This window comes from Alosa alosa, chromosome 11, assembly GCF_017589495.1.
Source record: "Alosa alosa isolate M-15738 ecotype Scorff River chromosome 11, AALO_Geno_1.1, whole genome shotgun sequence".
NCBI classification, from domain to species: Eukaryota; Metazoa; Chordata; class Actinopteri; order Clupeiformes; family Clupeidae; genus Alosa; species Alosa alosa.
In genome coordinates, this window is record NC_063199.1 from 6,316,387 (window position 1) to 6,332,061 (window position 15,675).

General features: G+C 41.2%; 1 protein-coding gene across 1 annotated transcript in view; it reads right to left on the reverse strand.

The window, feature by feature from the left end:
* slc28a1 (solute carrier family 28 member 1) overlaps window positions 1-15,675 on the reverse strand; it is a 28,420-nt gene that overhangs the window by 5,354 nt on the left and 7,391 nt on the right. Inside the window, exons 4-13 of the mRNA XM_048257474.1 lie at window positions 13,625-13,716; window positions 12,936-13,125; window positions 12,583-12,724; window positions 11,598-11,711; window positions 10,478-10,552; window positions 10,294-10,374; window positions 10,110-10,190; window positions 2,433-2,558; window positions 2,079-2,209; window positions 1,726-1,894 (exon numbers count right to left, since the gene is read on the reverse strand). Coding sequence (XP_048113431.1) covers window positions 1,726-1,894; window positions 2,079-2,209; window positions 2,433-2,558; window positions 10,110-10,190; window positions 10,294-10,374; window positions 10,478-10,552; window positions 11,598-11,711; window positions 12,583-12,724; window positions 12,936-13,125; window positions 13,625-13,716 — 1,201 coding nt within the window. The remainder of the gene's footprint in view (window positions 1-1,725; window positions 1,895-2,078; window positions 2,210-2,432; window positions 2,559-10,109; window positions 10,191-10,293; window positions 10,375-10,477; window positions 10,553-11,597; window positions 11,712-12,582; window positions 12,725-12,935; window positions 13,126-13,624; window positions 13,717-15,675) is intronic.

A 15,675-nucleotide genomic window follows, 5' to 3' on the forward strand; every position in this document is an offset into this window, starting at 1 on the left:
CCAGCTGAGATCATTTGAATTGTTTTTTTGTTTTTTTTTAATCAGGGAGGCAGTTTTCAGATTACTTACATAAATAATTAGGTTTCTCGACTGTTGTAGAAAGAAATTGTCAGACTCACTGTTTGTGGATTGTCCTCCAAGTGTTTTGTCTATTTGTCCCCCTCTCCAGGAGCTGTTATGTACCACTGCTGTCGGTCTGAGTCTCCACCCTTCCTCTGTCTGCTCCTGGTTCTCACCTGCTTCCACTGGTGTCTCTGATCTGCCAACCAATCAGCGTCAATCAGCCTGCATCTGTTTGCAGTTTCAGCTGGCTTTAAAATCCCCATTACCAGTCCGCCTCCCTGTCAGAACGTTCGTCTTCTCGTGGCTGTTCTCGAGTGCGACCTGCCTGCCTGCTTGACTGGCTGACTTTTTGCCGGCCTGGTTTTGACCTCTGCCTGCTTTTTTCTCGACTGTGTCTCTCCCTGAAGATTTTGTACTTTTGCCAAGTTTTTTCTATTTTTTGCCAGCCTGTGTTTTTTTGCCGGTTTTCTGTTGTGCCGTGGAGGAGGATTGACTTTTGTGTTTCGCCTGCACCCTCTTTGGCGTGTCCAGTTGCCTGTGCCCTGTTTTTCTCCTTCTGGTGTTTTGCCCTCTATGACTGTTTTTCCTGAACTGTTTTTTGTTCGTTTTCTGAAGACTGCTTTCTGTTGAAGATTGGCCCAGTGTGTTCCCTGTGGATTACACTCAGGACTGTGGAAGCTCTTTTGTCCCTGCTAATAAACCTCCTCCTCTGAACCAATTCTGGGTGTTTGTCTTATCTGAACCTGTCCCATTCTCTGAAAACGTGACAGAAATGGCTGATCTTTAATGCAATATCTACATTGCCCATTATCAGCAACCACTCATCCAATGCTGCAAAGGCTAATGTGATATCCTTTTAAAAGGCTAACTGAGAAAACATTGGAGAACCCTTTTGCAATTATAAGCACATAATGTAATCTGAAAACTACTGCCCTGAGTAAAAAAAACAATGCAAATGATCTCAGCTGGTATTCTGTCTATAATGGAGTGGAATGGAAATTGATAAGTGTCTCCAAACTTTTGACTGGTAGTGTATGTAGTTGTGAAATGCTCGAATCCAAATGCAGTTCCCACGTCAAATAATTCGATTCATTAGGGGCCGTTTATACGAGAACGATTGCGAAGGAAGACGACAAAATATTTTATCATAAGTGCCTTTCGTTTACACGGCGACAGCACCATCGGGGCTTGAAGACGCAAAACTCTGAAGACTCCTTCCAGAGTGTAGAGTTTTGAAGACGACCCGGGTTGCGTCTCCGTCTAAACGGCTAAACCAAAGATCCTTGATTACCTCTCTGGCTAAACTGTCAAATTCAAATGTCTGGCGTGGACGTGCCGGGTTCTATCACACCACCACCCAGCGGTCTGGAATGCATATCCAATTGAATATCACATACTCTTTATGCCTTCATATAAAAAAAACAAAGATTTCCCCTGAGAATGCTCGTCTAAACGCGAAAAAAAAAATGAAGACGAGACGCCACTTCTGCGTCTTCTCTTTTCAACGTCACCGTATAAACGTAGAAAAAAGATATTACTTCCAGTGATTCTAGAAGTTGAACATGACATCCTGACCCCCATCTGCTGCCCTGAAAATCTTTTACCTGCTAACTAGGGCAGGGCATCTATAATGTACACATGAGGTATATGTGACCCACAAACCTGAAATGTGAGTTCTGGATAATTCACCAAGCCCCCAAACCAAGCCAAAGCTGCGTTTACAAATGCGAGGATTGCAAGAAATGCTATCAGATTAGCGGCTATGTTAGCCACGAGTCCAATGGAAGTTGAGGCTCCTCCGCTAGCGGCCTCCAAAATATTTTGCTCCCCCCTTTTGAAAAAAGCAAAGTTCAGAATAACCATCATGATTGGCATAACAACACAGGGAAAATGAAGGTAAATGAAGGTAATCAACCTGACCAGCATCAGGTTGATTATCTGACCTGCCCTTAAAAGAACTCCGAAGACAACATTCCCTGCCTCAACTATTTACTAGAAGGGCATTGTTCACTCACCCTCCATCCACTTTCACATTTTTACTGTTCTTAAATTTGCTCTCTTCCGTCTCAGGGTAGGAAAGCTTGGAAATGGCCAGGGCGCAGGGGGCAGCCATAACAGAAGCTGATATCAGGTGGGCAGCATCGATCTGTTGGGTGGAGAGACCATAGATGAGATATCACAAGCCCAATTGCTGACTTGCATCATACCAGTCAATGATAAACACTCAAAAGATGAGCCATATCTAATTTGATAATAGAGGCCACAACTCTGGCAGATCAAAAGAGACTTTACTCTGGCCAACAAACAAAGGACTGGCAGGGAAAGAAGTTTGAAAACAATTACTTAATCTTTCTAACACTAAGCCTCACCCCAAAATTGATGAATGCTCCCATGACACTTCCAGCAATGGTGGCAAAGCCTCCTGTCATGACTGCGTGGATCTCCGATTGGGTCATGTCATTCAAGTATGGACGGATTAGCAAGGGAGCTTCCGTCTGCCACAGAGTATCAATAGTTTATCAGTATGTACAGTGGCTCACATCAGTGCTTGGTATGTGCCCTCAAGTTTATTCCATTACTTTATGGTTATGGTTATGGTTATGGTTATGGATTTAGCAGACGCCTTTGTCCAAAGCGACACATAAATACAAAACAACATAATAATATTTAAAATTGAACAGGGAACAGATTAAAATGTAGGTCAAATATAGTAAGGAGAATAGTTGTAGTACACAATAATATCAATTCAAGCAATAGTCTAATAAAAAGCAATGTAAAAAAGGGGAAAGGCAATAATAAAACAATAATGTCAATTCAATCAATAATATAAAAACAATGACATGCTAAGACTACATTAAGGAGAATATCAATAATAAACAATAATGTCAAATTAATTAACAGCCCAATTAAAATAAAACAACATTATATAAACCATAACACATAAGCGCTTAAACAACTAAGTATATGTTGAATAGGAATGTCTTTAGACCCCTCTTAAACGACCCAAAACTACCACAGGAACGGAGAAAAGAGTCTGGAATTAGACCCAGTTTTCATGACTGGTCAACACAACATACGCTCACCAGAAGACCGCAGTGGGCGGTTGGGGATGTAAGGCTTGATTATTGAATTAAAATAACTAGGAGCAGATCTAGTTAGTGTCCTATAGGCCAAAGTGAGAGATTTAAATTTAATTCTGGCTACTATAGGGAGCCAATGGAGAGTAACTAGGAGAGGAGTTACATGTGTCCTCTTTGGCTGATTGAAGACCAGGCGTGCTCCAGCATTTTGAATCAGCTGTAATGATCTTGTTACACAAGCGGGTAAGCCAGCTAATAGTGAATTACAATAGTCCAGCTTAGAGATGACCATGGTCTGAACAAGAAGTTGTGTGGAATCTTGTGTCAGATAAGGTCTGATCTTCCTAATGTTGTAAAACATAAACCGACATAATTTTGCAATAGAAGCTATATGCTCAGAGAAGTTAAGTCGGGTCATCAATTCTAACGCCAAGTTTTAGTGCCGATCTAGTTGGGGTCAGTGAAGTTGAGTCAAGCTGGATGTTAATCTGTTGGGGAATAGCTGTTTTAGCTGGAAACACCAAAAACTCTGTTTTTGAGAGATTAAGCTGAAGGTGCCGATCTTTCATCCAAGCTGAAATATCCTTAAGGCATGCAGAAATCCGTGGGAAACACTAGAGTCATCAGGTGGGAAAGACAGGTAAAGTTGAGTGTCGCTCTGCAGTAACAGTGATAGTCAAATCCATGGGAGCCAATGGTATCACCTAAGGAAGTGGTGTAAATAGAGAAAAGCAAGGGTCCTAATACTGATCCCTGAGGCACACCTGTGGTGAGGTCATGAGACTTAGATACCTGTCCCTGCCAAGACACGTTGAAAAGAACGCCCTTTAAGGTAAGATTCAAACCAGTCAAGAGCTTTTCCAGAAATTCCCAGTTCAGATAGTATAGATAGGAGAATGTCATGGTTAACAGTATCAAAGGCTGCAGATAAATCTAGTAGAATTAATACTGATGACTGAGCAGAGGACTTAGCTACTCTCAATGCTTCAGTCACAGACAGAAGAGCAGTTTCAGTAGAATGACCACTCTTGAAACCAGACTGCATAGGGTCTAGTAGATTATTCTGATGAAGAAAGTCACAAACTTGCTTGAAGACCACTTTCTCCAAAACCTTTGACAAGAAAGGAAGAAGGGGAGACAGGTCTGTAGTTCTTCACCTCAGTTGGATTAAGTGTACTTTTCTTTAGCAGAGGTGTAACCCTAGCCTGTTTAAAAGAATAAGGAACTATTCCAGAACTGAGTGAAGCATTAAATACATGTGTGACTGCTGGTAGAACAGCGGGTGAGATAGACTGTAGAAGAGTGGACGGGACAGGATCTAATGGGCATGTTGTTGGACGACATCGCTGAAGCAATTGAGAGACTGCTTCCTCATCAAGAGGAGAGAAAGAGTCAAATGATGCGGTCATACTAACACAAGGCAAAGCCCTCCTTATAGGAGCATCAAACTGAGCACTTATTTTAGCAACTTATTTATTTACTTTAATGTTGATTCCTCTATATGTTTTAAGTAACACAATAACAGATTTGGTTCTGATGGAGCATGCATGATGCAACAGATTTGCACCACAACTCCCAGATCGCTGCCAGAATTAGCCCATGTGGGGGTTCCTTACAAGCATGTTATTGTTTTGTTCTTTCTCCGAAACAGCAACAAACGATTGTTAGATTTTAGTGGTTTTCTGTATGTCATTCTTTTGGTTCTTTGTTTAATACTGCAGAAACTGCGAGGACAGGATGTTTATTGTAAGCAGACAGAATGTTGTCCCCTTACAATAGCAAATGGTGTACCTAACTAATTGTTCCCCCACAAGACGTCTTAATTGAATAAGGCTATATCACTGTCTGATCCCCCCCCTCCAATTTGACCCCAGACATGAATGTATATTCTGGTATTATAATTAGCCAGAAGTTTCCCAGATCTTGGCTTCAGTTTCACCTTGCAACACTGTGCTGTGCATACAACAGGGTTACCAGAACTCTGTTGTTACGTAAGGGATAATGTATAGAACGCCGGTCATTATGGGGAAAATAAGTCCCGACAGAACAAACCGACCCGACGCCAGCCGAGGGGTCTTGTTCGCCCTGAAGGGACTTATTTTCCCATAATGACCGGCGTTCTATACATTATCCCGCTTATTATACGGCTACTTGCCAAAACGAAAAAATAAACTCCATGATGCGTCTCTTTACACTTATTTGTTACCGTTTCGTCATGGCTTTTGCTGAGAAACAAATAGTTCGCAGCACATGCTGAACTTGAATCAAACATTCTTTAGAACACAGCTGATCAACCGTCTGCTTTCACTTTTGAATGAAATTCTAAGCGCAAACTCCGTTGCCATTGACAGCGGTCATTCTTGTTTTCAGAGGTCCTTTCCCAAGAAATAATGACCGCTAGAACTTTCGGAAATCCCATTCAAGTCAATGGAGCATTCTACTTGCATTGTGAAGAGCCGTATAATAAATCCAGAATAAAGAACTATTCTTTCGCAAGCCAGCCTCAAGTTTTACCTGCTCTTAACTACACTGGAATCTACTCAGGTCAACTGTGTCTCCATTTGGGATTAAGGAGACAATTTTAATAGCATTCTTCAGTTGGTGTTTCCACCCAGTTGTACGTGAAATAAGGAAAAACAAGATTCATCCTGAAGAGGACAACAGCCTGTTTCAACGGTGAGTCGTTTTTAATTATTCATGCTACAAAAAAGAACAGAAATTTGCTGTTTTGGGGTTATAGTTTGACTAGAGTGTACCAGTGGGTTGAGCAAGAAGAAGTTTTGCCTGCAGCTGTCTAGAAGCCAACAGTCCTGTTTTGTGTGTATACAACTATTTTGACGTCGTAGGCCTGTTTAAGCATTTTGAGCTTTGCATTCTGTTTTTTTTTTTTTTTTTTCATTTTGTGGATGTTTTGAGATAGATTTTTATCTCTTGGCTAATTTAGTTGGTGACTGACTAAATTAGAGGCTAACTGTAACTTAAGGCTTAGAGTTTGTAGCTACTGTTTTATGTGCTTGTTACTATTTCCCGCTGCGCTGTAAGACAGCGTTTCAAGTCTTATTCTGTAATTCTATGGTGCAGGGTGTGAGGCTGTAACAAAGAATGACTGGATTTGGTGTAGTGCATAGCTGAGGCTAGGCAGGCATATTGTTTCCCTGCGAGGCAGGAGAAATTTGATAGTGCACAGTTTTTATGTGCTTGTTAATATTTTGCGCTGGGCTGTAACACTGCTTACAAGTCTTATCCTAAATGGATTTGGTGTGGCGTCAGCCGAGGCTGGACGGGCATATTGTACGCAGCAAGACAGGAGAAATGTAATAGTGCACGGGCTAACTATAGCGGTCGCTAAGTTAGAGGCTATCATTAGGAATGTTCATTCTATGATAGAGTTTTGTAGTTACTGTTGTATCCACATAGTGTTTTTGGCGGAGTCTTTCATGTACCGGATAATATTTCTCGCTGGGCTGCAAACAGCACTAATCAGACAGGAGATTATTGATCAGGGCACCGAGTTTTCAATTGCCTGAGGGAATCAAGCGCGGTTTTCAGACTAGCCGAGAATGCAGCTCAGTTTGAAGTGTGAAATGTCATTTCTGTTATACGCGTCACAAGTTGGGAAACACAATTTCTTTTAATGTTAACATCTCAAGGGTCAGCAGTGATGCTTGAAGTAGGCTACGTAGCCTACCACTAACATCTTGTTGGATATCTAGCATTTCATTTTAACTTTCATTTCATCTAATTAATTAACATAATGTTCAGTAAAAGGAACAGGGCCTGTGCCAGCCAGATCCCTACAACTGAGAAAGGTGGGATGGCACCGCCCCAAGTTAGTGAAGATGAAATAGTTACAACGGTGAGAGATTTTTTGAACGGTCATCTCAGGATGGAGGAGACCGAAAATAGGATTGAAATGAAATATGGCATAGTGAATGATGATGATAATTTGTGGCCTATGGCCGATTTGCAGCGAGCATGGGGGGAAATGCAACGTCTATCCGATAGAAATAAGCTGCCATTGTCTTTAGTCATTTTGAATCAAGCCATGCTTAGGCGCGAGGCTGCCGAGAAGAAGGAGGCGGCAGAAAGGGTTGATGCGCTCAAGAGAGAATTGTCTGAGCTCAAGGCTGAAATATCTGCTTTAGCAGAGAAGGAGCTAAAGGTGGAGAAGGCTCAGGATGAAATAAGGAGTGCCCAATGTGCGCGATCTGAGCTGATGCCAACTTGTTTAAATGAACAAATTCTGCCGGTTACAAACCACATCCAATCTGTTTGTGATGTTGAAGCCGAGGAAATGATCTTTAACAAGATACAACATGTGACCACTTCTGTTGAGCCTGCTAAAATGTGGATTGGGCAAGCATGTCAGACGCTGCCTAAAATGGATAGCCTGGGTTTTACTGCAGCTGTTTGTGCAGAGGTTGGCAGGGTGCTGGGCACCCAATGGCCGTCCCATGGTTTTCATCACCCACAATCCTTTACAGGAGTTGAGAGAATGAATCATTTTTTGAAGGAAAGTTATGATAAAGGCCACCAGGAAGGGTTTCCTTGGCTTGTGCCATTGCTACCGGCCGTGTGCAGTACGAGTCCTACCAACAACAAAGAGACAGGACTTGGCCCGCTTGAAGTTGTGACTGGAAAACCTATGTCTTCACTTGTTTTGTGTACTGCGATTGTACATTTGGGATCAGATGCTTTGAATGCATATTGTTCTGAATTGGCTAAAACATTCAAAACAGCAGGCCATCAGTTGACAATGGAGTGTCACAAGCATCTTGACGGGGGACACTCCCTACCTGGCCATTGGGCGATGATTAACGACCCACTCAGAGTAGTCTTTGAAGCTAATTGGGAAGGGCCATTCCACACGTTGTTAGCAACTGATGCAGTCTCAAACGACCATAGCTAAACCTTGAGTCCTGTCCTAGAAATTACATGATGCTGAACCTTAGGCTATTTGATGAAATGATATGACCCTTTTATAATTTGATAGATTCTTGTTTTCAACTTAATTTGCATGCTTTTTTCCAATTTTCTGTGAGCATTAGTATACTGCCGCTCTTTTTTGTTTGTCATTTCAGAAACTACTGTCCATGACCGCTACCCCCAAACAGCCGTTTGACGACGACACCAGCAGTGATCATAGCGACATAGGAGTGACCCCAGGATGCTCAGAGTGGATGACAACCGTGATCCTGACAATGATGGTTTTCATATCAGACGTCCTCTGGTTGACCACAACCAGATGTTGGATGTCAAGATGGGCATGAATGGGACTATATTTGTTTTGCGGGAAACATGCATACCCATGTTTACCCTCAAACAGGGAAGGAAGTTGTTATGCCGCTCCGACCCAACATTTCTTAACGGATACAGAGTTACCTTCTGTTATGGACAAGATTGCCAATGATACTATAGAAGCCCCATCCGCAATTAATGAAGAATTATATGCCATTCACAAAGTAGCCTTACAGAACAAAATGGCTCTGGACATAATACTGGCGGATAAGGGTAGCACATGTGAAATTATCAGTTACCTGACTACAAGAGCACCACACATAGCCCCAGTTAGAATTAGCTGACTGACATTAAGGTGATAACTGAAAACTCAGTAAAATATGAGTAGAAAGGATGCAAGTTGCCCCTCTGGCTTGTGGAATGCAAGTGCCGCTGCAATTTGCAGGGTAGTAGGTGAATTTTTACCTCATTTGTTTTTTTCCCCTCTGCAATTGGTAAAATCAGAGGTTGTTTTACAAATAGGTTTTTCGCGCCTACCAATGAGTTCAGGAACTTGGCATCCTAATTGTAAAAGACACTACACTATAGAAACATTTTTGGTATTTTTGTAGCCTCTTACATTTGAGATTCTGATTTACTTGACCACTACACTAAAGAAAAGGTTTGATTGATAACAATCTAAGCTTTGTTTGAATTGTTTTATCGTTTGGCGATTATAAACATTTTCAGAGTTTTAGACTCTTACTTTTGAGAGATTTTCTTGACCACTACACTATAGGAATGATTTGATTGTTTACGATTTAAGAAACATTTTTTAGGTTTTTTATTGACCACTACACTACAGGAAATGTTTGGTTGTTAACAATTTTAAGTTTTGTTCAAAATTGTTTGATCATTTTGATTTGTTTGTATTTGCCTTTATTGTGATCATATATGTAGTTGATTTATGATCAGACAGGGGGATTGTTAGATTTTAGTGGTTTTCTGTATGTCATTCTTTTGGTTCTTTGTTTAATACTGCAGAAACTGCGAGGACAGGATGTTTATTGTAAGCAGACAGAATGTTGTCACCTTACAATAGCAAATGGTGTACCTAACTAATTGTTCCCCCACAAGACGTCTTAATGGAATAAGGCTATATCACTGTCTGTTCCCCCTCCCCCCCACCCTCTCCAATTTGACCCCAGACATGAATGTATATTCTGGTATTATAATTAGCCAGAAGTTTCCCAGATCTTGGCTTCAGTTTCACCTTGCAACACTGTGCTGTGCTGTGCGTACAACAGGGTTACCAGAACTCTGTTGTTACATCCAGAATAAAGAACTATTCTTTCGCAAGCCAGCCTCAAGTTTTACCTGCTCTTAACTACACTGGAATCTACTCGGTCAACTGTGTCTCCATTTGGGATTAAGGAGACAATTTTAATAGCATTCTTCACCATCCATCCTGTTTTAAGTCTTAGATAAATAGATAGATAGATAGACAGACAGATAGAAAGATACTTTATTCATCCTAAGGGACATTTTAGAAGCCTTTAGATAACTCATTAAAATTATAATAGATGGGCTGCCAAAGCTTAAGATATTGTAAGATGTTGTATCAGGTGTCAGAAGTTAGCCAGTGTTTTGTAAGGGCAGGAATTTATAAAAATCTAGAGGAAATGTTTTGCCAGTGTCCCAAAATATATTTTGTTTTGATTTTTGTTTAAGTTTGTGCTTCCACCTCACCTGGCCGACAAAGATGTTGCCTGCAACACTCAACGTCTCTGTTGCCGTTGTGCCCATTGTAACTTGCATGACCCAGGAAATCTGAGAGAGAGAGAGAGCAGTTGCATAGCTCCTAGTCATTACACATTCCATTCAATCATCACTTATGCTCTAAACCAGTCTGTGAACAGGCAGGAGCCTTTACCTTCATAATTAGCCACTGCATTATTCCAAGGTAGTAGAGGACAGACATGATACTGCTGAAGAATATCACAATGGGCAATGTCTGCAGAGTCACACATACAGCATGAGGAAATAGCAAACCAGAGCGGACAGCTGCAAAAAGACTATACGACACAGCCAGGCAGTGATTACAAGTGTTGACTCACCTGAAAGGCAAAGAGTTGAGTGAGCTCTGTTCCAAACACAAATTCAGACCCAGCTTTCGTGTAGTTCAAAAAGATCTGAAATGAGACAGATGAGTCAGAATTTAATTCATTGTATTGTACAATGTTATTTCACTGACAACCACTACTGTCACAATGATAGTTGTTGTTCTTAATATGATTGAAATGTCATTGCAATTTTAGGATTGCACATTCATGCAAACTTTCACCATAGCAAGATTAAACTTAAAAGCATGCCCTAAAAGCATGCTCTCCAAACCTCACAGTCTCACTCTTAACATCGATGGTTCACCTGTCCTCTCCACCCTGGTTGTCAAAAACCTTGGCATTCAACTTGACTCCACCCTCAGCTTTGATCCTCATATCAAATCACTCACTAAGACTGCCTTTTTTCACCTCCGCAACATTGCCCGTCTCCGACCCTTTCTCTCTGTTAGTGATGCACAGACTTTGGTCCACTCCTTCATCATGTCCCGTCATTACTGCAACTCACTTTTCCTTGGTCTCCCCACTAAATCCCTTCAAAGATTGCAATACATTCAAAACTCTGCAGCCAGACTCCTCACCCACACAAAACAATCTGCACACATCACCCCCATTCTCCATCAACTCCACTGGCTACCAGTTCCGTCCCAGATTAAATACAAAGTACTACTACTCACCTTCAAAGCCCTCCACAACCTTGCTCCCCCCTACATCTACGACCTCTTGACCCCTTACACTCACTCAAATCCTCTGACCAAAACCTCCTATCTATCCCCTGCACCAGACTCTCCACCCTGGAAGCAGGTCCTTCAGTGCCTTGGCCCCCAAACTCTGGAACTCCCTCCCACAACCTCTTTGTGACTGTCCATCCCTTCCCTTTTTCAAAATACATCTCAAGACCTTTTTGTTTAATGACCACTTCTCCTCTACACCCAACACATAGCTCCACACATAGCTTGTCTTGTTGTATTGTTTTGTTTTATTGTTATTGTTTGTCTGTCTGTTGTTATGCTTTCTTACTACTTAAAACTTAAAAACTACTCTGTGTTTTATTTAGTTCAGTGAAATCAACAGAACTATTAGAAGATGCTTAGTTTTTCACATTGGTTAACATTACCTGGACTTGATCTCCAAGCCATTTGAATGCAATGAGTCCTGGTTCTGTCCTTATCACAAACAAGCCCATTGCAAACTGCAAACCAAGGCCCCAAAAGACAGGTCGCCATGACACCTATAATTTTGCAGAAGAAACATGTAAATGTGGTTTAAATATGTATGTATGTGAGAAGATTATACTGTGAACACATTATGGTTATGGTTATGGTTATGGTTATGGTTATGGATTTAGCAGACGCCTTTGTCCAAAGCGACACATAAATACAAAACAACATAATGATATTTAAAATTGAACAGGGAACAGATTAGAATGTAGGTCAAATATAATAAGGAGAATAGTTATAATACACAATAATATCAATTCAATCAATAGCCTAATAAAAAAAAGCAATGGAAAAAAGGGGAAAGGCAATAATAAAACAATCATGTCCATTCAATCAATAATATAAAAACAATGACATGCTAAGACTACATTAAGGAGAATATCAATAATAAACAATAATGTCAAATTAATTAACAGCCCAATTAAAATAAAACAACATTATACAAACCACAACACATAAGCGCTTAAACAACTAAGTATATGTTGAATAGGAATGTCTTTAGACCCCTCTTAAACGACCCAAAACTACCTCAGGAACGGAGAGCACTGGGCAATTCATTCCACCAACATGGAACCACTGAAGAAAAGAGTCTGGAATTAGACCCAGTTTTCATGACTGGTCGACACAACAGACGCTCACCAGAAGACCGTAGTGGGCGGTTGGGGATGTAAGGCTTGATTATTGAATTAATTAACTAGGAGCAGATCCATTATGACATTATGCATTTTCAAGGTTTGTGGTATAAAGTCCAGAGGAAATCCAAAGTCTGCACATTGTCTTCATAGATAAGAACATGTGGTAAACTGCAGAAATGGGGTGTGTGCCTTTGTAGAGGAAAGGACATATCAGCACCCTTCGGACAGTAAACAACACCATCCTTACCGCCGTTCGGTGGGCTGAGAAGAGGAACAAGATCAGGATGAACATACAGATGCCCGCAAATGATATGAGCTGTTGTGGTCGCTTGCTGGTGTCCACTGCTAGCCAAGCCACGATCAGTCCAAGCACAACCAGTATGAATACCCTGCAGAATCCAGAGTGAAAATCTCTTTTACTTCAATTAAAGCATGAGAAGAACACTTCATTTGAAATTCAAGCAAGTTTAGGATAAAACACTAAAACATATATGACACATAATAATAGCCTATATTACAAGTGCATAACAAGTTTGTATTATTGTTATTTCTGATGTGGATGTTAATAACAAAGAAAAAGATCCTAAACATATCACTGACCATTTGATCCACCTCAGGTTGCTCTTGAAACATCTGTGTGCGGGCTTGAAGCATCGCTTAATGTCCTCTCCCTTGTACTTTTTTACAAGGTCGTACACTTTAGAGACCACTGCCAAACTAGTGAGAACTACAAGGCCAATTGCCCTATTAAAGTTCATGACACATGCTGTAATGAAATATGCAACATAACCTATAGGAAAATCAGAGAAAAACCATATAGTAAATATAGTAATCCATATAGTAAAACATTATTTCTACATCATACTCTATAAGTTTGGTTCTTTGAAAATTCTTAGATTCTTGTTCTTTGTCTTAGCAAGTTTTTAGTTCTCTGTTTGTAAGACTATAAAGTTGCTTGAGTGATACATGGTTGTCCATCAACAAGTGAACAGCTTTTTAATTTTCAAACAAATTTTGCATTTTCAATTCAATTCAATTTCAGTTTTTTAAGTTCCAAGTTTTCAGTAGGTTTTGGTTTGTACCAGGTGAAAGGGTCACAGTATGTAACCAAGTAAATTGTCAAGAGATTTCAAGATATGCAAAAAGTAGCCAGTGAATCTCATCTATCAGGTTCACGCCAATGCTTTTGGGTCAGGTGTGTTATTTCATGGTCATTACTTGTCTAGACAAGCTGTGATTTGGAGGGAACATGGGGGTTCCTCCACTTTATAATGTAAAAGATATGCTACCTGCTCCAAGTAAGGCCAACACAATGTATTTGATGATTCTGGAATGATCCTTGCAGTATCTTTCAACTGCATTAATGGGTTCAAACACCTTACTGAAAAATACAAACAGAAGTGTGACAGCAGGACTCATTTTGTCAATCCTCACAAGGGGTACATCTACTAATCGACTATTAAAGTTGGTGGTGTAGGCAGCTGCAGTCGTGGACAAAATTACTAAAGGCTAAACATTCCTAAAGTACTTCCCGAAAATGAGAGCTGTTCCACAGTTTCATTTAAGTTGTATACAACTGCATTAAAATACAATAACAACAGACCCACTGCCAACAGCTAGCACCAGCACTGTACCAGTAATGACTTGTTGACAACTGGTGGGTCTCAAAAAATTAGAATATTGTGGAAAAGTTCATTCCCCCCCTCATTTAGTTCAAAAAGTGGATCTTTCATATATTCTAGATTCATTAGATATAAAGTGAAATATTTCAAGCCTGGTTCAGTAAACACAACCACAATCATGGGAAAGACTGCAGGCTTGATAGCTGTCCAGAAGGCACTCCTTGACATCCACAAGGAGGGAAGCCACAGAAGGTGGGCAGGGTGTTGTTCACCGAGTGCTGTATGAAGGCATATTCATGGAAAGTTGACTGGAATGGAAGTGTGGTAGGAAAAGGTGTGCAAGCAACAAGAATGACAGCAGTCTTGAGAGAATTGTCAAGCAAAGTCGATTCAAAAACTTGGGGGAACTTCACAAGGAGTGGACTGAGGCTGGAGTCTGCATCAAGAACCACCATGCACAGACGTGTCCAGGAAATGGGCTACAAGTGGCATATGCCTAGTGTCAAGCCACTCCTGAATCAGTGACCAGGTTAGAGCGTCTTATCTGGGCTAAGAAGAGACAGAACTGGACAGTTGTTGATCAATGGTCCAAACTCCTCTTTTCACATAAAAACAGAATTTGCATTTCATTTGGATATCAGGGTCCAATCAATGTCCCAGGTGTCTGGAGGAAGAGTGGAGAGGCACAGAATCCAAGTTGCTTGAAGTTCAGTTTGATGTTTCCACAGTCAGTGATGATTTGGGGTGCCATGTCATTTGCTGGTGTTGGTCCACTGTTTTTTTTATCAAGTCCAGAGTTAATGCAGCCTTCTACCAGGAGATTTTAGTGCACTTCATGCTTCCATCTGCTGATAAGCTTTACGGAGATCCTCAAGGATTCGTGCCTGGCAGAACGAGGCACGACGAGGCAAGGCTTCTTCTTAGCATAATGGAAAACACACAATGGAACAGACTAGCGAGTGTGCAGGAAGCTGCAGGTGCATTATTATGACTGCCGCTAGCGAAGCGGTCATATAGGGATTGTCAAAGTTTTTTTTTGTTTTTTTTCGTCATCTACTTCCTGAATTTTTGGTCAACGATACCCGGGACACCGAACCACCAGTGCACATGAAATTTGGTGGGTATGTACATAGACAGTAAAAGAAAGGGTATGTAGCCCCACTAGACTTTTACGGAAAATGTTCGTTTCGTCCCCGGAGGCCACTCCCACCCCCCCCTGCTGGGCCCCCCGAACCGCAAAAAAAGCAGTTTTTCCTAAATAACTACCTGAACCGTGGCACTGAGGATGAAGAATCTTTTATGGTATGTTGGTCTCAAGGGCCCACATCAACCTGGCCCATAATCACTCATTTGTGATTTGCACCCCCCCCGTAAAAAATGAAAATGCAATCCTATTCTGCTTTAATCGCCCCTATCTTCAGTTAAGATGTTCAGAACTGCACCAAATTTTATGTGTATGATTGACCTGGCATTCTCTGGGGGCATGCCAAGTTTCGTAGAATTTCATCCATGGGGTATCCAGAGTTCTCGCGAGAGCACAATTTGAATTGTGCCCATATACTCTGGCCTAGCCTGACGAGCCAGACCCACATTAAAATGTAGGGTCTGGGCACTCACCGTTCGCAGTGCTCAGTCCGAGGGGCGGGATAATCAGTTGTCTTTCAAATTCACTCTGCACGCAATAGGACAGCGGCAGCGCTATGAGTCCCATGCGTTTC